Source organism: Rhipicephalus microplus, chromosome 6 (assembly GCF_043290135.1).
Source record: "Rhipicephalus microplus isolate Deutch F79 chromosome 6, USDA_Rmic, whole genome shotgun sequence".
In the NCBI taxonomy this organism is placed as follows: domain Eukaryota; kingdom Metazoa; phylum Arthropoda; class Arachnida; order Ixodida; family Ixodidae; genus Rhipicephalus; species Rhipicephalus microplus.
In genome coordinates, this window is record NC_134705.1 from 92,458,433 (window position 1) to 92,483,114 (window position 24,682).

General features: G+C 47.6%; 1 protein-coding gene across 1 annotated transcript in view; it reads left to right on the plus strand.

Annotated features, from left to right (window-relative positions):
• The window catches only part of Atg2 (Autophagy-related 2), a 174,012-nt gene extending 152,242 nt beyond the window's left edge, over positions 1-21,770 (plus strand). The window contains exons 43-44 of the mRNA XM_075866197.1: positions 1,249-1,528; positions 21,499-21,770. Of these exons, the coding sequence (XP_075722312.1) occupies positions 1,249-1,528; positions 21,499-21,509 (291 nt within the window). The 3' untranslated portion in view covers positions 21,510-21,770. The remainder of the gene's footprint in view (positions 1-1,248; positions 1,529-21,498) is intronic.
• Positions 21,771-24,682: the final 2,912 nt, after the last annotated feature.

Here is a 24,682-nt window from a genome sequence, read left to right on the forward strand (position 1 = left end):
AAGTGAAATCCGTTGTGCGGTGCGCTGTCCAGGAATAGGCTACGAGCAGCTGGTCCGATTTGCGGCAGTTGTTGGCTTGCAAAAATCAATGCATCAGAGTCATTCACCACCGTCAGCCGGAAAGTTTGTGATGCGGCAATGGATGACGTCAGCACCAATCTTGAGAGGTCGAAAGAGCTCGCAGTGAGAGTACTTAGCAGGGACGATATTGCCATTATGTATGACGCTATGTGGCACAAATATAGCTGCAAAATGGCATGACACTGGACTTAGTTTGGATTTCGCAGTCCTGTCGAACTTCTTCCTAGCTTGCAGTTGGCACAAGGCTCTGCCAGATGGAGCGGAAGTTTGGAAAGCGTTTCATGGCCCTGTCTGTGAGTGAAATGTCTGTGAAAAGTCGGCTCAAAAACGCCGAGAGAGAAAAACTCGTGGTGCTGGCGTATTTTAGTCGCAGTGGCCGCTACAAAAAGGATTGTTCTTTTTGGTGTGGAAACTTCATCTGATTTAATATTATCTTTCATAAATAAAAACTCAGTTTTAACTTTAAAACTCTTTTTTTTTTTTTTTTTCAAAACACAAATTTTGCTATTTCTTCCAATGTGCACCTCCTTTTTTGGCATTTCTAGTGCTCGGATCTGCATGAAGTTTTGCCCAAATTTTTTCCAAAGTATGAAAAAATGCAATTATCTAGTTTAAATTTCAACATTTTATTATATAATAAAAAATTGTATGTGTACCTTTACTGGGGCAGGTGAAATACAGACTTTTTACGTCTATTATTTTTCACACGTATTACATATGTTGTATGTGCTTTCAAATTAGTTATTTGCATTCTAGACTTTATTTGAAGCATTGTGAACTATGAATGGTAAAAAAATCAGCATTTTAGAGATGAAAAGAGTGGGGGGGGGGGGGCAAAAGGGTTAAGGTTTTCACTTTGTCATGTTGCAGAGCTAAAAGCATGTAACTTGCAAGAAAACTAATTAAATATTTGAAATCAACATAAAAAGTTTCATAAACAGCTCAAGTTTCGTTCCTCTGGGGTGAATATAATGAAAAAGTGTCTTCGAGTAGCATCTCCCCTTAATGGCAATATGCGGTAATCATTTTCAGAAAATTTTCCGCAAATGGTTGTTCAGTTCAAGGGGTCGATTACGCACTAAAAAATAGTGCATATAAAATTGATAGCCTCAAAATATATACCCTAAGGGTGGCAAACTACTGTACATAACCGATGCTTCCTTGCAGGGATTGGGAGACACGGCCCGAACGTTAGTGAAGGCGGCCTCGCAGGAGCACCGCCAGAAGGGAGTCAGTGGGGCTGTGGGGGGTCTACTGCGCCAGCTGCCGCCCTCCATGGCCGCCGGCATCATCGTCGCCACTGAGGCGACCTCGACGGTGCTGGGTGGCGTGCGCAACCAGATTCAGCCCGACGCGCGGCGCGAGGACATTCAGAAGTGGCGGCAACGTCAGCCACCCAAGTCGACGGGAGCCACGTCCACGGCGTCGGCTTCGGCGCTAGCTGCCGGTCGGTGGTGATGCCTCTTTGTCTGAGTGTTCCCCCACCCCTCCCTACTTGGTATGTGTTAACGTCATTGCGTCATGCAACCAGCATGCAACAGCAGTCACAAAATGTGGGTCCTTTAAAAGAGCAGTGACACCAAATTTCAAGCTCGAGTTGTGGCATTCATTTGATTGCTTGGTATGCATAAGCTTTTTTTAACAAAATAGGAATGGCATGTGTTAAATAGAACTTATTTTATTTTGAGCGCAAAGAGCGTCCAAAGGCTCGATGGCGCATTCCCGGCTATGAAACGTCAACAGTATTTTGACGTATTCAACTAGCTCCTAGGCTATGCCTCAGGCGCTGAGTGACATTGAGCAAGCAGTAATGATGTCGACTATTTTAGTCTTGTCAATGTGGTGTCTACTTGCGGTACCATCTGATGGCAACTCATGGCTGCTTGGCAAAGGCTTCACTTGCTTTGTTTTGCTTGGTTCATGCAGTGCGTTCGTGTGAATCCTGTGTTTTTGTTGTGCCGTGTTGGGTGATTTTTTGTGGAGTCGGGCGTGCGAATGTGACTATTTAAAGCTGTGGTCATCACAAACAGTTGACACGCACACAGCGTTCATCTGTCCCACTAGTCAGCGTGGCCCAGGCGTTCCTCTCCAGATGCCTCGTCGCTGCTCAGTCTGGTGTCAATTTCAGAATAACTGCTCATAGTAAGAGGATTGAATCAAAAATGTTTTGCCACGCCCCAAATCGCCACGATTCCATATTCCTCAGTGTTTTCAACATCACTTGTGGATGGTGATGGTGGGGACAATAATGGTGTGAGGAAGACATGCTCATAGTACAAGTACGCAGCGAGAAGATGAACAGTCAATTGAAACTCTCGTCATCATTTCATATGGCCACGTGATCAGATGTGGAGGGATTGCGGGGGGTGACTACTTGGCAGCGCTGAAAATTAGTGGGCTTTGCACCCGTTTTGAAGAACTCTGTTCGATGCTGGCTGGATTTCAACTCTCTGTTGCATGATGATAGCGGGCACTATCTGGTGCCATCTTTTAAGCATCAAGCATACTATTGCACGGAGATTCAATCCAAGCCAAGCCGAAGTGGCCAGTGCGCATTACGGCGTGTTTTGTATGTTGTGTCGGTAATCTTGGCACGTTATGGGGTGATACAGAAGCCACACGGCTGCTTCAAGTTGCAAGTGATAGATCATGCACTAAACAACGGCAACAGGCCCCCGCTAGGCCCTTCGGAGCGTACGAGTTTTGTGTTCGCTACTGGTGACGGCAGCTGAAAGCCACCAAACTGCGTTGGGCCTGCTGTGTGCCTAAAACTGGGATTGATGGTAAACTTTATTTCTTCAGAAGGAAACTGCGGACAATTCTGTTAAAAAGCCATCAGATCAATACTGACGTCCTACGCTTACCTTTTGAGGGCTCCTGTTGAGCGCCGACCGCTACGGCTACGCCCGCAACGCCCACAAGCTTCGCGTATGGTATTCTAATTCTCGACTATTTGCTTCCACTTTCTGTGTCTCAAATAAATCTTGCTTTGTGTTGAACCTCTGCTTTTATTGTTGAGGTAAGCTCTAATTAATACTTCTTAAAGCTTGCTGTAAGTTGCTGGCGTGAGAATCCCGATTTGCGGCCACTTTGTTTTCTTTTTCGCTCACTGCGTTTTCGTGGAAAACTTTCCCCGCGTAATTCTCGCACCCCCCAACTTTGCATCAGTTTTCTGGCAAAAAAGGTGCGAGGATTATGCAAGTAATACCCCTGTCACACGGGCACTTAAAAGTCTTTTAAGTAAGCGGTCTTTTTCCGAAAAGGAGTTCCTGACAGCAGACACGCAGTACAGAGGGAACTCCTTTTCAGAAGCGGTCTTTTTCGTAAACGGCGTTCGTCGATCTCTTTTACGGCTCCGAATGAGGAGCCTCGAAACCAGTAAGCGCCGGCAATTTTCGAGTGGTGGGAAAAAAAAGAGCGAATGCTTACTTTTCTGTCACCAAAACTCTTTGTAAAAACAAATTTCATATCCTGCAGAGTGTGTAATAAACTCTTTTAATGGTTATTTCCTTTTCTACTCTCGTAAGTAGCTACAACGCGTCGGCAATATCGCGTGGTGACGCTCGGTCTCGCACCGCGCCATTTTGCACAAGCGAGGAAAGCGTGGCAGTCGTGTGTTTGCCCGTCATTCAAGTGGTCAAGCTTGTATAGGGCAATGCCGACTCGCTTTTCAGGAGTGATGGTTTGTTTCACGCATGCTGGTGCACTGTCTTTCGAGCTCACTGCGCAAGCTCTCCACAATGAAACGAAAGGTGGACGGGTACACTCGAAAAGATTGCTTGAAGTTCTGCTCACCGAGGTGAGGTACAGTACCCTCGAACCACCTCTCGTTTCGTGTGAAGGCCCAGATTGATCGATCGCAGGCCTTCTCCGACAGCTCCAGTGCGCACAGCAAGGAATTACTGAACAGCAGTTGCTGCTTGATCTTCTCCTTGGCGGCTTTTGCAGCGTCTGCCTCGCTTTCCAGAGTGAGAAGGCAGGCCGTGAGGCTTGCGATCTTCGCTTTTTCTTTCGTACGGTCGCCCATAACGTGTCGAGAGCAGTCGAGAGCAGCGAACAACAAATACGGTAAATAAAAGCCCAGTGGTGCCAGACGGACTTGTGCACGTCGCTAGTTATGGGAATGCTTCCTTAACTAGTGCAACAAACTTTCACATTGGTGTTTCTTCATCTCTTATTCTTAAATTTATTTGAAGAAACGAGCAGTGCAACAAGTCTTTAATTTGTACATCGTGATACATCGTTTAATTTTCATTGTTTCTCTTTTAACTGCTAGCGCCATGCTTTCGCTAGCGTCTTCGAACGAAAACACTAAAGGGAGATCGTTGCTGCCGTGTGTCTGAACCGCAACACCTCTTTGCTAAAAGTCTTTCAACTTCATAAAAAGACCGCTTACTTAAGACCTCTTGCGCGCCCGTATGACACAGGTATAAATACAGTATTCATCAAGTTGAAGTCATCATCATCATCATCATCAGCCTGATTACGTCAACTGCAGAACAAAGGCCTCTCCCATGTTCCGCCAGTTAACCCGGTCCTGTGCTTGCTGCTGCCAATTTATACCCGCAAACTTCTTAATCTCATCTGCCCACCTAACCTTCTGTCTCCCCCTAACCCGCTTCCCTTCTCTGGGAATCCAGTCAGTTACCCTTAATGACCAGCGGTTATCCTGTCTACGCGCTACATGTCCGGCCCACGTCCATTTCTTCTTCTTGATTTCAGCTATGATATCCTTAACCCCCGTTTGTTCCCTAATCTACTCTGCTCTCTTCTTGTCTCTTAAGGTTACACCTACCATTTTTCTTTCCATTGCTCGCTGCGTCGTCCTCAATTTAAGCTGAACCCTCTTGTTCTACCTGTCATAATTTGAGAGTGCTTGCCGAATGTGCTCCACCCCATTCTTATTCTTCTAGTTACTTCAATCTCGTGCTTCACGAGATTGAAGTAACTAAGTAATTGAAGATTCAAGTTGATGACACTGCTCCTTTAAGCCGCTGAACCTGCTTGTCTTTCAGTCTATTTGTTCCTCCTCCCACTGTATGCCACTGATGTTTTTGTTTGTGTAGTGTTGTTGAGTGTTTGTTCAATATATTTGTGGTTCATAACACGCCTTAATTTACCAGAACCTATTCTTTGCGCCTGATATTGTACCCAAGTTTTACGGCGATGTTTAGGCAGAGTGTGGTCCAATATTTGGGCAGCATGGCAGCATGTGAACAGCGGATTGCTGCGGAGGCATTGAGTTGGTTAAACGAATTTAGCAAAGTTCTTCCGGCATAAATTTTAGGCTTGTGCAAATTGGCAATTTCAGGTTTGAAGTTAATAGTGATTTTGATCGAATAATTTCGAATAGAATAGTATGTATAACATGTTATAAAGACAAATGGATGCATCTGTCATGAAATAACCTGCACAATATATATGTATATTATAACTCATCCCCTGATGAAGGGAGGACCCCTCCCGAAACTGTTGGGAAATAAATATATTTATCCTTGTTGACAACGCTCCCGTTGTGCGATATCCCATACGATATATATATATTATGAGGAAGAGCTTTATTCGAGGTGAGCTCGAGCTGTCACACACTGATGATGATATTTACAGATGAGGAAATTATACAAATGATGACACGTCCAATCGATAAAGAAGAGTCGGTGACTGCGCTCACACTAATTCTCCGTCACGCTGGAAGCGGCCTCCTGGCCGTGCGATCGCGTCGGGTGTACAGTTTCAGCCGAGAAACGTGCACAATTTCTGTCCCACGGCAACGGTGGTCGGAAGGAGCGTTAAGTGGTGAGATACGGTAATTCACGGGGGACGTTTGTTCAATCACCGTATAAGGCCCTATAAAACAACTGAGGAATTTTTCACATAAGCCGGGCACACGCACGGCAGTCCACAGAAGAACTTCGTCTCCTGGGGAAAAGGTGACAGCACGGTGTGTTGAGTCGTAGCGAGACTTGCGAGCTTTCCGAGAGATGCCGGTGTTGATTCGGGCCAGATGACGGCAGTGCTCGAGGCGAGACAAAAATTGTGTGGATAAAGGGCTTTTTGAGGTAGCAGGAGCCGAAAGGAAGGAGACGTCCAGAGTTACACTTGGAGAGCGGCCATGGACCAGAAAATAGGGAGAAAAGCCGGTAATGCGTTGCGTAGCTGTATTGTAGGCAAACGTTACGAATGGCAGAATGGCGTCCCAGTTAGTGTGGTCAGGGTTAACGTACATGGCAATCATGTCCGAGAGGGTACGATGAAAGTGTTCCGTCAAGCCATTTATTTGAGAATGATAAGTAGAATTTGTTTTGTGGATGGTGTTGGCGGCGCGTAGAACCTCAGCAACAATACAGTGCAGTCCACTTATAACGATACCACATATAACGATATATCGGTTATAACGATGGGTCGATCTAACAGTCTCATTTTATGCATTGGGGCAATGGGGAAAAAAACCATATATAACGATATGTTATCCACCGCATATCGGATACAACGATGAAAAGTTTGCCGTGGACGGCATGTTTCATTCAGAATAATCGTAACATTTAGATTGATAAGTTCCTCTGAAACGAACTATGCCGAGACAAGACGAAAAGTTAGCGTAGGCGAGTACCTGCCGCCACTGCAGCACAGCGCCGGCAGTGCGTCCCAGCCGTGCAAAAAGCCGAGGAGAGCGTCGCGAGTTGGCGCGACGCGCTACAGATGGCGCCAGCTGTGTCACGTTTTGCGCCTCGCCGCGCGTCGACCGCGGAGAGGCTGAGAGAATTAAAAAAAAAAAAATTGCGAAAAGCAAAGCGCCGCGCTCCGCGGCTCCCCGCCTTCTACAACGGCAAGCCGGCAAGCTACTCGTAGATAGCCGAACGAACGCGGGAAAGAGAGAGAAAATAAAAAAAGCGAAAAGCAAAGCGGCGCGGCGGCATCGGGGCGGGGCCTCGTTGGCATTCCGGCTGTGTACCTCTGGCTGTGCTTTCTTCCTCCCACTGCTCCCACCCCGCCGTCGGTCGGTCTCTCTTCCTCAGCGAACCCGTCATGCGTTCTTCGGAGTAAGAAATAAAGTCTTGTTTTTGACATCCTACTATCTACAATATTTATTAATTGGTGAAAATAGCGAAATGAAGCCTGGAGCTACAAAAGGTACGTCCGGCGACGATTTTTTGGCGGCAGTCCAGATATAACGATCACCGGTTATAACGATCATATTTTTAGGTTTTCTCGATATCGTTATAAGTGGACTGCACTGTAGAGGAAAGAAAGACCTTGCCTTGGTCACTGAGCAGAACACGTGGGGCTCCATGGCGTAAAAATATGTTACGCAGAAAAAAATCGGCTATTTCAGTGGCTGTACCAGCGTACAGTGAGGCGTTTTCCGCGTAACGAGTGAGGTGGTCAACAGCCGTTACAATCCAACGATTTCCATTGGAGGTCACGGGAAGGGGGCCGTACAAGTCTATCCCGACAACTTCGAATGGCAAAGCGGGACAAGGAAGAGGTTGGAGAAACCCAGAAGGAGCAGTAGTGGGTCGTTTCCGCCGTTGACATAAGGCACACGAAGAAACATATTTGGCAATCGCGAATGAGAGGCCAGGCCAGGTGAACCGACTGCGTATTTTGTCGTACGTTTTGTGATAGCCGAGATGCCCAGCAGCAGGATCATTGTGGAATGTCTCAAGAACCTGACGTTGTAGATAACGTGGTATAATGGGGACCCATTCGTTTCCTTCAACGTGGTAAATATAGCGATGTAGAACACCATCGTGAAGCTTGAATTGTTTCAGTTGTTAGCGAAGTCGGGCGTTCGGAGGAGTGGATGTACCTTCTAAGCGTGCTATTATGGAGCGGCAGTAAGGGACAACGTGTTGATGTGACACAAGGGCAGAAGGGAGGCCGGATCTTAGCCAATTGAGGCCTGCGATGGGTAGTGCTCCGGTGGAAATTGATGACGGTGGGCTATTACTGTTGGGTAGAGGACTCGAGAGAGAGCATCAGCATCTTGGTGCTTCTTACCAGACCTGTAGACGACATCAAAGTTGTGCTCTTGCAAACAAAGCACCCAGCGGCCAAGACGACCCGATAAGTTCTTTAGGGACGAAAGCCAGCACAATGCGTTGTGGTCGGTGACGACTGTGAAGTGGCGGCCGTGAAGGTATGGACGAAATTTTTGTACCACCCATACAACAGCAAGGCACTCTTGTTCTGTTATTGTATAATTTTTCTCTGCAGCAGTCAAAGCACGACTGGCGTAAGCGATGACACGTTTGCGTGCGGTGTTGTCACGCTGCAGTAGAACAGCACCGAGACCACGACCACTGGTGTCAGTGTGAAGAATTGTGGGTGCACCTGGATCGAAATGACATAGTACCGGGTCGGATGTCAGGGCTTGCTTCAACGCCAGGAAAGCCTTTTCACAGTCTTCAGACCAGAGGAGTGTTGTGTTACTTGCGAGCAGTTGATGGAGCGGAGAGGCAAGCCTTGCGAAATTGCGTATGAAGCGCCGAAAGTAGGATGCCAAGCCGAGAAAACTGCGCAGGTCTTTTTGACGCAGCGGACGGGGAAACTCGAGGACGGCGGCAAGCTTTTCAGGATCCGGTCAAATACCGTCTTTGCTGACTAAGTGCCCTAGAACCTTGATTGTCTTGCTTGCGAAGGTGCATTTTTTTTGTATTCAGCTGTAAACCAGCTTTTGAAAGGCAACCTAGGACTTCTTCGAGATGTTGTAGATGTTGCGAAAAGGTAGACGAAAACACTATGATGTCGTCTAGGTAGCATAAGCAGGTTTTCCACTTCAGGCCACGCAGTACGCTGTCGATCATACGTTCGAAGGTAGCAGGCGCGTTACAATGTCCGAAAGGCATTACGTTAAATTCATATAGCCCATCTGGGGTGGTAAAAGCCGTCTTCTCTTTGTCAGATTCGGACACTGGTATTTGCGAGTAGCCCGATCGCAGGTCAAGGCTCGAAAAATACTCTGCGCCATGCAACGAATCTAGTGCGTCATCAATTCGTGGGAGAGGGTAAACATCTTTGCGCGTTATTTTGTTCAGCGCCCGATAATCAACGAAAAAACGTACCGTTCCGTCTTTCTTTTGCACCAACACAACTGGCGAAGACCACGGACTCGAGGAAGGACGTATGATATTTCGTCGAAGCATGTCTGATACGTTTTCTTTGATATTCTTTCTTTCTGCGAGAGACACGCGGTATGGGCGCCGGTGAATTATTCGGGAGCCGTCAGTCTGACTTTGGTGAGTCGCAGAAGTTGTCATACCAAGGACAGCGGAATGAACGTCAAACAAAGGGCGATGTCTGTTCAATAAATTCAGCAATTCTTGACTCTGGGCAGCTGTCAAATCGGGGCTTATCATCACCGATAGAGGAGTGGGTGAGTTGAGTGGCGGCGTGCTTGGCTCCGGTAGGTCTTCTTGACTTAGAAGGGCAACAATTGCAACAGGATGCGGGTCAATAGTGCATGTGATTGTTGATCCACAGGGCAACAATAAGGGTTCGAAGGTCTGATTTAATGCAGTAATAAAAGCAGACCCTTCAGAAAAACGAACAAGGCCTGGAATGATCAGAATGCCTCGATGTACCGTGTGGCCATAAGCTAGTAGAAGCACGTCGCCATCCGCAATGTTGCTGCAATCAACGCTAATTACTTCTTCTCGGGATGGCCAAAGAACATAATCTGAAGTGGTGACGAGTGGTGAAGTGGTCTTCTGTTCGGGTTCCGATACAGAAGAGCCGGTGGGATTGAGGTGGATGAGGCGCTGACAAGATATAGAAGCGCGTGCAGACGACAGGAAATCCCACCCCAAAATGAGTTCGTGGGTGCACTCACGGAGAACTGCAACAGCAGTATGATGACGAATACCATCTATGAAAACGCGAACTGTACACTGGGCGAGTGGACGACAAACGGCGTTCGTCGCAGCACAGAGAGGCGGGCCTGAGTAGGATGTTGTTACTTTGCGGAGACGGGAGCAAAGGTCAGAGTGAATAATGGAAATAGCAGCGCCAGTATCCACTAGAGCTTCGACGCGTATACCTTCGACTAACACTGTTAACAAGTTCGATGGTCTGTCTGTAGGAATTGCTGGCTGTCCGGTGGATGCAGTTTCTCCTCCTAAAACTGCATTGGGGAGTTTTCCGAGTGGGCATTCAGAACAATCGATGCGGGTGGCAGAGGCGACACGGAACGGCGATTGGGAGATGGTGAGCGGCGGCGAGACTCACGGGAGTTCACAGGCAGACCACTACTGTGAGGTAGAGAGGGGGAATGCTGAAAAGAAGACCGGTAAGGCGTGTGCTGGTAGTTCGTGAGTGGAGTGAAGCGTCCGTGTTCCTCTGGAGCGTAGTCACGTTGCTCGTCCTGTTGACGCCTTCAGCAAAAGCGAGATATATGACCCCTAAAGCCACAATAATAATAGATTGGGTGTTGAGGACGCGGCATGGCGTAATACGCCTGTGGGCGCATTGGTGGTGACACTGACGCCACAGGTACATGGCCACCTGGTTTAGCCGCTGGGATAGTGGTGGCTGTTCAGAGCGCCGCGACTTCTGCGTACGTTGGTACCTTAGGAGGTCTGGATTCGACGGGACAAGGTGAATGTGACGCAGATGCAATCTCTTGCCTAATGATGTCCCGCAAGTTTGTTGGAGCTGAGGCTAAAGTAGACGGTGGGGCGCAAGAAGAGCAGCGCCCATGAAGCTCCTCACGAACGATGTCGCGGACCAGGGCACGGATGTCGAGGGCCACAGGAAGACGAATGTCCGAGGCGTCATAGCAAAGACGAAGAGACTGAAGTTCTTCTAGTTTCTGGCAAATGGTGATGACATCTTGAGTCGTGGTAGGGTTTTGCGACGCAAGGGCGTTGAGTGCGATGGTATTTATGCCTTTGATAATATGGCGTATTTGTTTGCTTTGAGGCATAGCTGAATTTACACGCTTGCAAAAGTCAAGAACATCCTCAATGTACGAGGTGTATGATTCACCCGCTAGCTGAATGCGTTCAGCAAGCTTCTTTGTTGCTGCTTCGGCACGAACACTGGGGGAACCGAAAATCTGACGGAGCTGCCGTGCGAATGTGTCTCAGTCAGGAAGGTTTTGGAGGTGGTTCCAAAACCAGGTTTTGGCAACATCAGTTAGGTAGAAGGGACCGTACGCAACTTGTGTAGAGTATCCCACCTGTTCAACTCTCTGACGAGGTCGTAGGTGTGTAGCCACTCTTCAACGTCATCCCCTTTGAGACCCGATAATACTGGCGAATCACGCTGGTGGCTGTGATGCAGGGTCCACGGCGGAGGCTGCACTGGGCTGGTAGTGTTGGATGGACCAGGATTGTCTTGCACTGCCATGGCAGGTGGTAGTAGACGACGACCCGAGCGGAGCTCCAGTGGTAATGTGCGAGAGGACTTGGGGATCGAGAAGCACCGTCCACCACTTATGAGGAAGAGCTTTATTCGAGGCGAGCTCGAGCTGTCACACACTGATGATGATATCTACAGATGAGGAAATTATACAAATGCTGATGACACGTCCAATCTATTAAGAAAAGTCGGTGACTGCGCTCACAATATATATATATATATATATATACCGTAATTACTCGAATCTAACGCGCACCTTTTTTCCGGTTAAGCGAGTTCATAAATCGCGTGCACGTTAAAATCGAGTGCGAGAAAAAAATGAATACGGTCATTCTATTGCCATCGGCATTTCCGAAATGGCCGCCCCCTTCGTGCGTCCGCATGGCGCGTCGGCCATTTCTGCCTATGTGTTTCCCATGTGCGGCACTTCGTACGTGTGGTGAGGAGTTCGTCATCTTGTAGTTCATTAGCATCGACGGCATGGAAGGGCCGACTCCAGAAACTCGACGAGTGCACCACGATGCCGCTTTTAAAAGAAAAGTCATCGCATGTGCCGAAACAGACGGAAATCGGCCCGGGCCGCATGGCGGTCGTTCGGAGTTCCCGAAACATGCGTGTGGGACTGGCGGAAACAAAAGCAGAAGATTGTCAAAGATTCATGCAAAGGCTTCAGTGGACCACAGCAGGGTCGGTTTCCGCAAATTGAAGAGCTGCTCGCCGAGTATGTGCTTGAGCAGCGAGCGGCACAGCGGCCCGTGACGACAGAACTGCTCTAAGTGCGGGCTATGCAGTTAGCTTCAGAAAAAGGGCTAACGCGGAGCCAGTTCCAAGCGAGCAGGTGCTGGTTAACTAACTTTATGAAGAGGAAAGGCTTTTCCCTCCGAAAGTGAACGGGCATATGCGAAAACTTCTGTGGAGGAGTACGATGAAAAGCTTCAGTTTTCACAGGTTCGTACTAAACTTGCGGCACAACGGCTATCTGCTTAGACAAATCGGGAATGCCGATCAGACCCCTCTTTACTTCGACACGCCTGGCACCACAACCGTTGAGAAGGGGGCGAAGCAAGTTCGCATGCTGACATCGGGCCACGGTAAAACAAGAGTGACGGCAATGCTCCGTTGCACATCAGATAGGCACAAGCTTCCCCCGTACCTTATATTTAAACGGAAGACGCTCCTGAAAGGAGTCATTTTCCCACGTGTAGTGATCGTGCAGGCCAACAAGAAAAATGGGTGCGCTTTGCAATCGATGTCTTACTTTTTTTTTTCGTCATGAAAACCGAGTGCGCGTTACAATCTAGGGCGCGGTAGAATCGAGTAAATACTGTGTGTGTATGTATGTATATATATATATATATATATATATATATATATATATATATATATATATATATATATATATTTATATATTGCTGCAACGTTTATTGGCGGACACTTGTCGATGATGCTTGACAGCGACAGTCAATGCGGGCACCGACTCTCTGCACGAGCTGCTCTTCTTTTTGCTAAAAGGGCGACCCACTAGAAGGCGCTGAAGAGGACGACCCACTGTTCGAAGGCTTCGCCACAACTACCCCGGGTACGAAGAGGGAGCCGCCTCGCGACCTAACAGCTCGTTACTATGAGCGAGTCGTGGTAGGTTTTGAGGCGCTCCACGTTGACAATGTCGCGCCCTTGATGGCGCATGTCCAAAGATGGTTCGATGGGTTCGATCAAGTAATTTACAGGGGAAGTGGGTTCGACGACACGGTAGGGGCCTTCGTATTTGGGCAATAGTTTTGAAGATAGGCCAGTTGAAGTGGTAGGGATCGAGAGCCAGACGAGCGCTCCAGGGAGGAACGTGGGCGCAGTAGTGCTGGTGTCAGCGCGAACGCCTTTTTGCCACTCTTGATCATTGGCTGTAAAGGTCCTTGCAAGCTCTCGACACTCTTCAGCAAGCTTGGCTGTAGCAGAAATAGGCGACCACTCGGACTAATCTGGCTTGTACGGAAGTATAGTGTCGATGGTGTGCGACGGGTGCCTTCCATATAATAAAAAGGTGAAAAGCCAGTAGTGCCCTGGGGGGCGGTGTTATATGCGTAGGTGACGAAGGGTAGAATGGCATCCCAACTTGTGTGATCGGCCGCGACGTACTTGGAGAGCATGTCGCCGAGCGTACGGTTGAAGCGTTCGGTGAGGCCATTCGTCTGCGGGTGGTAAGCAGCAGTTTTGCCGTGAACAACGTTGCACTCTTTAAGAATGGCTTCAACGACTTCAGACAGGAAGACGCGGCCTCGGTCACTGAGCAGTTCCTGGGGTGGACCGTGTCGCAAAATGAATCATTGGAGCAGGAAGGAGGCCACATCGCTCGCTGTAGCCGCGAGAAGAGCGGCAGTTTCGGCGTATCGCGTGAGGTGGTCCACAGCGACAATGGCCCAGTGGTTACCAGCCGGCGTCAGTTGTATGGCCCATACAAATCGATGCCAACATGTCCAAAGGGCCTGGCAGGGCAAAGTAGAGGTTGCAGACCTACCGGTGACAGGTGCGTTGAATCTTTTCGGCGCTGACAATCTATGCAGGAGCGAACTAATTTCTGCACGTAGCGGTACATGCCGCGCCAAAAGTACTCTTGGCGAGTGCAGTGGTAAGTCTTCGATACCCCGGAGTGCGCACATTGCGGATAAGAATGAAAGAATTCGCATAAGTCAGAGCGCAGACTGCGGGGTATGACTAGTAGCCACTGGCGGCCGTCACCGTTGTAATTGCGTTGGTGGAGGAGGTTGTCGCGAACGGCGAAATGGTGGGCTTGACGACGTAACGCGCGAGTGGATGGAGTGGATGGATCAGTCAGCAAGTCTATCAGTGATGCAATCCATCGATCCTTGCGCTGTTCAGTAGAAACGGCATGAATGCTAATGGAAGAAACGGCAAGGTGAGACGCTGAGTCGTGGGCATCGTCGTCAGGCAAGGGAGAGCGCGACAGAGCATCGGCGTCAGCATGTTGTCTTCCGTTGCGGTACAGCACGCGGATGTCGTAGTTTTGCAGGCGAAGTGCCCACCGGGCGAGACGGCCTGAGGGATCTTTTAATAACGACAACCAGCATAGTGCATGATGGCCGGTGACTACATCAAATGGGCGACCATACAAGTAAGGTCGGAACTTGGTAAGGGCCCAGACCATTGCCAGACATTCTTTCTCAGTGACGGTGTAATTAGTCTCGGCTTTTGTAAGCCTACGGCTTGCATACACCATGATATATTCCTGGAACCCTGGTTTGCGCTGCGCAAGGACAGCGCCGAGACCGACACCACTGGCGTCCGCGTGTACTTCTGTAGGGGCCGTAGGGTCGTAGTGGCGGAATATGCGAGGCAACGTCAACAAACGATGGAGCGTTGTGAATGCATCGTCACACTGTGATGACCACGAATGGAGAGGCCCGTTACTTCCGAGGAGCTTCGTCAGCGACGATACGATAGACGCGAAGTTCCTGATGAAGCGCCGAGAGTAGGAACACAGTTCTATGAAACTGCGCAGTTCCTTGACGGATGTCGGCTTGGGGAACTCGGTCACGGCCCGAAGCTTGGCTGGATCGGGGAGCATTCCGTCCTTGGACAGGACGTACCCGAGTATTGTCAACTGCCGAGCTGCAAATCGGCACTTCTTTAGGTTCAGTTGCAGACTGGCGTCACTCAGACGCGTTAAAACATGCCGCAGGCGTTGAAGATGCGTGGAGAAGTCCGGAGGGAAAACGATGACGTCATCGAGGTCACACAGGCACATGTGCCATTTCAGGTCACGCAGAACGGTATCCATCATGCGCTCAAAGGTGGCGGGCGCATTGCACAGCCCAAACGGCATGACGTTGAATTCGTACAAGCCAACGGGAGTGACAAAAGCGGTCTTCGGTCGAGCGTCCTCAGCCATAGGTACTTGCGAGTACCCTGAGCACAAATCGAGAGATGAAAAGAATTTGGCTCCTTGCAGGCTGTCAATTGCGTCATCTACACGCGGTAGTGGGTACACGTTCTTACGAGTGATCTTGTTGAGGTGTCGGTAGTCCACACAGAACCGCACAGAACCGTCCTTCTTCGCGACGAGAACGACAGGAGACGCTGTTAGAGGGTCGAATAACATTGCGGCGCAGCATGTCGTCCACTTGCTCGTTGATTACATGGCATTCTGTGGGAGATACGCGATATGAACGTTGCCGTAGTGGTGGTTGTGCTCCTGTGTCGATGCGATGCTTGATGGTGGATATGCGGCCGAGAGAAGGTTGAGGGACATCGAAAGAAGAGCGGAATTCTTCCAACAGGCCCAAAAGCAGGGAACGCTGGCCCGGTGTAAGGTTGTCGGGAATGGAGGGACCGAATACATCATCGGATGATGAAGCATATGTAGAAACAGCACTAAGCATACTGGAACTTGGGCAGTGCGTGTCATCAGGTTGATCCATAACTTGTGCGTCTTCGATGGGTTCGACTCTGCCGAGACATTCCCCTCGCACCAACGTAATTAACAGTGTACGGGAATGAGTTAGGAACAAAAATAGTGGTGCTGCCGTGAGTGACTTGCACAGTCGCGAAAGGAACCAGCAAGCCTTTTCTGGTGAAAACACGATGAGATGGCGAGAGGAGTGCAGCGGTGTCGGAAAGACTTGCGCAGTAGACCGACACCGCTGCGGACGAGTTTGCAGGCACTTGCGTGTCGTCCCTGATGAGTAACTTGCTTGCAGCAGATGGACTGTCGGCCAGTGTCAAAGAAAAGAATTGTGTCAGCTCTATTTCTGCTGGTGCGCAATGATTGACAGTGTCGTGGCGGGAGAAAAAATCGCATGCTAGGATGACGTCGTGAGAGCAAGAAGGAATTATGATCAATTCGACGGCATACATCACGTCCTGAATCATGAGGCGGGCTGTACACATCGGTGCAGGGTGAATGCTTTGGGCGCTGGCTGTACGGAGGGAGAGCCTGGAAAGTGGCGTGGTCACTTTGCAGAGTAATCGGCTATGTTTTGCGTCCATGACGGATACGGCGGCTCCAGTATCTACAAGGGCAGATGCACGAACACCATCCACAAGCACGTCTATCACGTTCGATGGGCTTTCCTGAGGGCTTCCGCAGTTCGACAACGTCGCAGCCCTTGCCTCGTGGACTGCGACGACTAGTTTTCCTGGTCGCCCTCTAGTGGACATGGTCGCATCGGCGACAATGAGCGAGGTCGCGGAGAATGTGAACGGCGGGTAGATGGAGCGGAGCGGGACGTCGGTGACGTAGGCGGCGATTGGTCATAAAAGCGTCTCGATTGGCTGGGAAAATTGGAGGCGACCTGCGGTGTCTGCACACGATTGCAATAGCGTGCTACGTGACCGATGCAACCACAAACAAAGCAGATGGGGCGATTGTCAGCAGTGCGCCGTCGGTTCGCGGGTCCCATCCATGTCGCAGAACGCAATGGGCGAGCCGGCTGCTGATATAACTGCATAGCGGGCGGCACACGGGGCACGTGGATGACATCGGCCTATGTAGGTGGCACAGTTTCAATGAAGGCCTGGGGCCTGGCGATGGTTTCGGTGTAACCAAGGGGGCCAGTCACAGGAATCGGTAGGGGTAGCCTGGCGACAACTTGGGCGTAACTGAGTGGTGTAGATACTGGAGGCGGCTGGTGGTATTCAGGAACGACCTGCGCGATTTCCTACTGAATGGCTTGGCGGAGGGGAGGCAGAAGTGTGCTTGACGGCTGTTGAGCACGCTGCGGGGAAGCAAAAGCCGGTAAAGAGACCTGGCGGGCAACTTCCTCACGCACGAATGACTTGATTTCAGCGAGCAAGGTGGTGTGGTCAGGAAGTGTTGACAAGGCCGAGAGATCAGCGTCACGTGAAGGTGGTCGACGGGTCATCGAGCGCTGCCGGCGCAGCTCCTCGTTACTTTGGCATAGTGTAATGATCTCTGCCACAGTGCGCGGGTTCTTGGCCAGGAGCATGGTGAAGGCATCGTCGGCGATGCTTTTTAGAACATGGGTAATTCTGTCAGCCTCTGACATGCTCGTGTCCACTTTCTTGCACAAGTCAAGGATGTCCTCTATGTAACTTGTGAAGGACTCATCGGTCTGCTGTGCTCGTTCACGTAGCTGCTGTTCGGCTTGCAGCTTACGAAAGGCAGGACGGCCGAACACGTTGACGAAGGCGGTTTTAAAAGTGGACCAAGAAGTAAATCGGATGAGTGGTTGTTGTACCACATGCCGGCCACACCCGCGAGGTAGAAAACCAGGTTGCCGAGTTTACCTGCCTCGTCCCAATGATCGGGGACGCTGACGCGTTCATACATAGCGAGCCAGTCCTCGATGTCGGTGCCATCCGCGCCGGTGAAGACAGGAGGGTTGCGGATGCGGGGGACACCGGAACATGGCGTCGGCGCAGGAGGAAGCGTTTGCTGCGCGGCGTTTTGGTGCATGGTAGAAGGCACGGTACGGGATCGAAGCTCCCAGGGCATCGAATGCTAACCGAAGGTGTTAGAAGGGCACAGCACTCTCCACCAAATTGTTGAGACGTTTATTGGCGGACACTTGTCGATGATACTTGACAGCGACAGTCAATGCGGGTACCGACTCTCTGCACGAGCTGCTCTTTTTTTTGCTAAAAGGGCGACCCACTAGAAGGCGCTGGAGAGGACGACCCACTGTTCGAAGGCTTCGCCACAATATATATATATAGGTCTGGGATATGGCACAACAAGAGTGTTGTCGACAAGGATAAATATAGTAAATATATTTATTTCCCAACAGCTTCGGGAGTGGTCCTCCTTTCATCAGGGGATGAGTCATACTATTATAGACGTTCAAACTTCGTTGCTGCCACGTCCCTCTCGCCTTGAGAGATGTTTGCGAGAGTGAGAGAGAACTAAACAAACAAACAAAAAAGAAACAAAACACTGTGAATGCTGAGCACAAAACCAGACTGTGCACATCCAAATGTCGGTGTAAGTCCACATCTGGTCCTCATCCTGTGCTGGCCAGTTCTTGACGCGTGTCGGGCCGCCCAAGATTGTCACCGTGGTCGCGGAAAGAGCCCACGACAGCGCGCATAAGAGTTCCCCTTAATGGGTCGGTCGGCTCTTTACCTTTCATCTTCGTCGGTTTCCCCTCAATGGCAGTCAAGTGGTAGGCGGGCGTAAACACTTTGTATGTACACCTGAGGAAAAAAATATGACCAAAAAAAAAATAAAGGGAAAGAAAACAAAAAGAAAGAAGGACAGTGTACACGTACGAGTCAGTCAAAAAAAACAAGCGTGGTCTTCAGCTATGAATCTTTGTCACCAATTTCCTCCTGGCTTACTTTTCGGAGGCAGGAGAGTCTTCCGGGGTCCTCGTTGATGCCGGCCACTATGTTCTAAATTTGAAAATAAAATATGCCTCACACTGTTCGCGCTCGCACCTGTTTGAGAAACCGGACTGTAAAAGAGTTACGCTGATATTTTCAAAACTGTGGTTTGGCAGGCGCTGATATCTATATAAAGGTAGCTTCGGCAGTGAAGTGGCGTGGTACCGGTGATTATTGAACTGTAGCTGAAATGGAGTGTGTGTTTGGCCGATATATTCTTGTTGGCAGATGTTGCAATGTAGCATGTATATTACATTACTGAAGTCACAATTAAGGCTTTCAGTTATGCAGAATTTGAAATCCGAGAAGTTCGCTTTCGATTCACGTGTTGTGACCATCTGTGGGCATACCTTGCATCGAGCTTTTCCGCAGGGATGGCACCCTGATTGAATTTTGAAGGTGTTTGTTTTTGCTCTGACGAGAATGTCCTTCAGGTTTTTATCCCTGCGGTACACCATGTGAGGTGGCTCCGCGAAAATTGAAGTTAGTCGTTTGCTTTGCCTGATTATGTTGAAATGTCGGGAAAGTATGTTGATGATTCGTGGCACTGTTGAGGATTAAGTTAGTACAAGGTTCGTTGGGGAAGTTGTTTTAGATACTCTGTTCGGCCCCTTAATGATATCATTCTGGTTCACGTTGTGAGCTCGTAGTATGGCATCGTCAATAATGTCTTCGGGGTAATTTCGTGTCAAAAAGGAATGCTTTAGGTGTTCTGCGTGTTTGTCGAATTCCTTCATATCAGTGCATATTCTTTGGTACCGGTAGGCCTGAGAATATGGAATACCCGTTTCGCAATGATTTGAATGGCTTCTGTTCAAATGTAGGTACATTTGACGGTCTGTAGGCTTTTTGTAACGGTTTGTTGACTACTGGTCATTTTTGACTGTGACAGTGACGTCCGAGAGGATAATGCTAGTTTTGGAAATTTTGTGCGTGAATTTAATTGACGAGTAAAACTTGTTAAGGTCCTCTATAAAGCGGAAAAGACTTCTCTCATTGTGGTTCCTTATCATAAAAATATCGTCTAAGTATCTTCTGTAGTAGAAAGGTTTCAAAATGCGTCCCTTAATGAATGGGATTTCACGTGAAGCCATGAAGGTACTCGCAAAGTTTGGGGCCATTTTTTTGCCCCTTGCAGTGCCACTAACCTGAAGGAAGTGCTTGCCATTGAACTCAGAATGGTTATAATTTAGTACAAGTTCAAGAAGTCTAAACAGTACCTGCCACTTACCCCAGTTGATGAGTCAGATTTTACATATTCAGAAAACATAGCCGTTATTCCGTCATGGTCATCAGAAAGCTACCGCCTGGGATGTTGAGACTTGAAGTTTCGCAGATGAAGTGGTTTGTGTCCTTTACATAATGGGGAAAATTCGGGGAGATGTCTTTTGTTAAGGAATTGATGAATTGTGATATATTTTCTGTTGATGTGCTGTTACTGGATACTATCGGACGTCCCGGATTGCCTGCCTTGTGCATTTTGAGGAGCAAATACACAAAGCAGGCAATCCTTCGACTAGGAACAGAATGGGCCGGTAACATTGCTTTTAACATTTTGCCGGTAATTTTCTTGTCCCGGCAGAGATTATTTAGGTTCCTTTCATCTCAATTTCGAATTCGGGAGTCGGGTCCGTTGAAAGTTCTTTGTAGAATTTTGTGTCTGATAGCTGCAGTTCCCCTTCCTTTAAGTAGTCCGACGTGTTTAGAATTACCATGCATCCCCTTAGATATATAAATAAGGGAAAGAAGTGTATACCTAAGGGCTCGTTTTTCCGTGTTTTGACACAATATCAATGAGATCTAACAGACAATCATGCCAAGGAATGTATAGGGGAAGTTTTTAGACCCAATTGTGATGTAAATGTGAAGAAAGAAAAGTGGGTGAAAAAATAACTTGCTGTGAGCAGGAACCGCGTTTGATGAATAGGCCTCTGCAGATGCCACTTATTTGTTCAAAGGAAACGACTTTAAATATAGTAGCAGGATTTGACTTTGGGTAGAATGCAAATGATAACCTGTAAAATATGTTATGTTTAATATTTACTGTATTTAGAGCATATCAAACAGTGGAACAAGCTTTTAAAAATAAAAAATGATGAACTGATGCGAGGGTGATGTGTTTCTTATAACCTTGAAGTGGGGCATCGCGGTAGAGTGGGTTTCCAATAAATAAATGTTCTCACGGCTTACCAACCCTTTACTGCAGTGAACCAACCTTTTGAAAATGTCACATGCGGTCTAATATACATTTGAATAGGTGCTTTAATGGCTTAGCATGCCTCCACTCCAGTGAGCCTTTACGGAGTTACACGTGGACTAATATATACACTTATTCGTTCATTTCGAATATTTTGAAATTTTTAATAATTTAAAGTCCAATCGAAATGAATTCGAATACGAACATGGTTAAAAATGAGGCAGAAGTAAAAAAAAAAGTTGTATCGTGTTGAAACAATTTCGTTCTCAAGTCAGGGCCTTTCCTACCTTTCACTTGTATTTGTCTAAAACCTTCGAGCCATCTCAAGTAGTGCTAGAGGCGTAGCCTTACTGTACAGTCTGCGCATCGCATTTCCATCAACAAATTTCCATCAACAACAAATTGTTGTTGTGGACTTGCCATTTACTGATGTGCATTATGTTGTCTCAAATAACCATCGAACTGCACTGTTGTCATTTTGTACACTTCCATTTACTTTGCAGCATCAAGATAGGAATTGCAGCCAAAGGCAAGCAGTTGTCGGGACGACGCATTCTTTCAGCGACACGAGGAGCCTGTAAATACGTCACGCCTTCTTCGTCGATCACCGCCTTTTGATAATGGCGCCTGCGCCCCTCCCTGTCCCGATTTTTTAATATAATGTTCCAATTGTTTTTAAAAGCTCTCTCTGTACATCCCCTTAAACGCCTCGTGCGAACGAGAAGTTTGCAATCGTGAGACGAAAGAGAAATGAAAGCCATGCTCAGACTAGTTATGTCCAAAGCTTCGTTCTTATTATTTCGCTGAATGTGAGCGTGTGTGTATGGCCCACATGCAAGTTCCGTGAGGTTGCATGCAACGTGGTGCTCGTTGGTTTATGCCTGATTGTTTACTGGGAATGCAAAAGCAAAAGTAGCAGTGAGGAATTTCGGAGGCCGTGCTCGGAGCCGGTTTCTTTTGACGATGCTTGACACGGCGCTCGCTGGTCATTTCAATGCCTTCGGCCTCAAACTACGCTCTCTCGTTTGCTGGCTTCGTGATGATGTCAATGAATTCAACTACGCCTCTGCAACGCCTCCAGGCATCATTTTACAATGCCCGAGGGCACCGTTGCGCTTTCGAGGTTGCATGCAATTCGTGAGGCAGTTCGTGAAGCTAATCAGCTCAAGGTGCAGAGTTTGCCTTCTGTTCCGGTGATAGTTCTTTCGCGTGGTCGCCTCGCACGAGTGATTTGGTCACTACGATGGCTTCTAGTGATACAGAAATGTGCTTCAATGAACACCGGTACTCTTGCAAAGGAAAGTGCTGCCAGTGCGGAAGGCAAGAGATCGCTAGCGACACTGCACAGAAGGAGGTTAGCTCATTGCACGGTAACTCCCGGTGTTGTTTTGTTTGAAGAGCAGCAAACGCCTCTATTTGAGTCTTGCAGTTGAGGCTGGTCTTGGAATTAATCACTAGCGAGCTTACATTTACAGCAAAGTTTTGTTAATTTGATGCCAATTAGACCTATGTAATCAGTCTAATTAAGCAGTGCATGTCTTAATCTACTAACTCTGCCGAACTTACTGTGAAGTTTTAAAAATTAGAAGCATGACTGGAGTCGGATCGATGGAAGTCCGCTGTATTTTGATCTCTGTGTGTGGCCACAGTTTAGGTGGCTTGATTGGTGGACGATATGCTGTTCACTAGCTTTTACTATATTTTTTACTTGAAAGGGACCTTGTATTGGCTCTTGAAAAGTGCAAGGGATGGCTAGAGCTGTTCGAACGATACGTCGCTGCAGGCATCATTTGATAATGAACTAGTAATCTGATACCATTTTTTAACTCTTAGTCTCAGTAGAGCTACAACTTACTTAGAATAAGTGTTCAGTCGTTTGATCGGCATGACAAAAAAAAGAAATATGAATGAATTTTTCTAGGCGAATTGAGATTTCACGTTGCTATGCAATTTCATCAGACAATATTACTCTAACATTTATTGAGTCTGTTATTCTAACATTACTTGCGAGAACCACTTCAAGTTTCTTTTGAAGAACTTACTGCCCTTTATTATTGAACACACAAGCGTGAGAAGCTTAATACATGGACTGTTTTTTTCTCTTCCCCCTCTTGTAGTCTGAGCATGACTTAGGTTGGATTGTAAATAAAAGCTATGAAATTGTGAACCTAAGATGCTGGCCTCTTTCCTTACCATCGAGCTGCACTTACTATATTATGGGTTTTATTTAGGCTTTTGCATATAGTGGATTTTTGGTAAGAAGTGAATAGGCATTTTGGTCGAATAATTCGGATAACATGTATATCGCATATTATAAAGAAAAATGGGCATATATTGAAAACCTACCTTATCTGTAAAATATTTTCTAAAAATCGCAACAAGATCTGTGCAAGTTCCTTTTTTTTTTTTATCAAAGAAAGCGGAACAACTCTGAACAGTAGCATAATTTTACTTTCGGTAGAATACAAGCGATAGCTTGTAAAATATGTCATTTTTTAATATTTCTTATACTTGTAGCATTTAAATGGTATAACAAGCTTTTAAACGTAAAAAAAAAGGATCGATATGAGGGTAATATCCTCATTTAACCTTGAAGTGAGGCTCTTGCGGCAGCGCGGATTTTCGAATAGGTGCTTTCATGGCTTAGCACCCCTTCACTGCAGTAAAATCATCTTTACAGGGTGTCACACGCGAACTAATATGTACCTACGCGTTCATTTAGAACACTTTGAAATTTTCAATAATTTAAATTTGATTCAAAACAAATTGAAATACTGCATTATTCGTTCGAATATTTTAATGTTTGCACAAGCTTATTTTTATAAGCCACTGGTGTGCCTATGTAGACGCCAAAGTATGAAAAATCTTAGCGAAGCGTATTTCTTGTATACATTGATATATAGCGCAAGATGTTCTGAAGCTGAACTTGAAGCGACTGGCAAAACAATCTTCTTGAAAGTTTTCTTCAGTGACAAAAATTCAGTGCATAGTTATGCAGCACAATGCATCGTACAACTCCTAAAGTAATGGGACAAGGAAACTATTCTTTCTATCAGTGAATAACCCTTTTGCAATTCTAAGAGGAGCATTGCTCTGTCTACAAGAAGATGCAAGAAAGCTCTAAAAAAGAATGCACATGGGGATGCTACTTTTATGTTGTTACAACTACTTCGCATGGTGTTGCAGGTTCTAGCAGTCTCTTAGGGCCTGTGCAGTTACTGCTACAAACCTTTTCTCCAAGGCAGCTGGAAACTCGTCATGGCTGATTTGAGGAAAATTTTTCAGAGCAAATACACAACCCCCCCCCCCCCCCCCCTAAAACCTGCAACGTCGCACCGACATCTGGATGTGGATTTACTACACGAATATATAAGCACACAGGAGTGCGCTTGCAAATGCCTCAGTGCTCTTTTACTACCAGGCAATTAGCCCTATCACAGCCGACGTTGGCCTGCAGTCGGTTTTCGGAAGAGCCGGCATTGTACACAGCCGTGTTTCATTTGCCTGTGCACCCAAACCAGTTCACGATTTTGCAGCACACACAATGGCGGCCGTAAAGTGCTGATTCGGTGCACACAGCAGCAGCACTTGAGAAACTTGTGCGCCACTTGAAAGCACTTCTGCGCATTTTTGTCTGTGCGACATGGGGCATTTTTACGCCTAAGAAGCAAACCTTTGCATGGATTG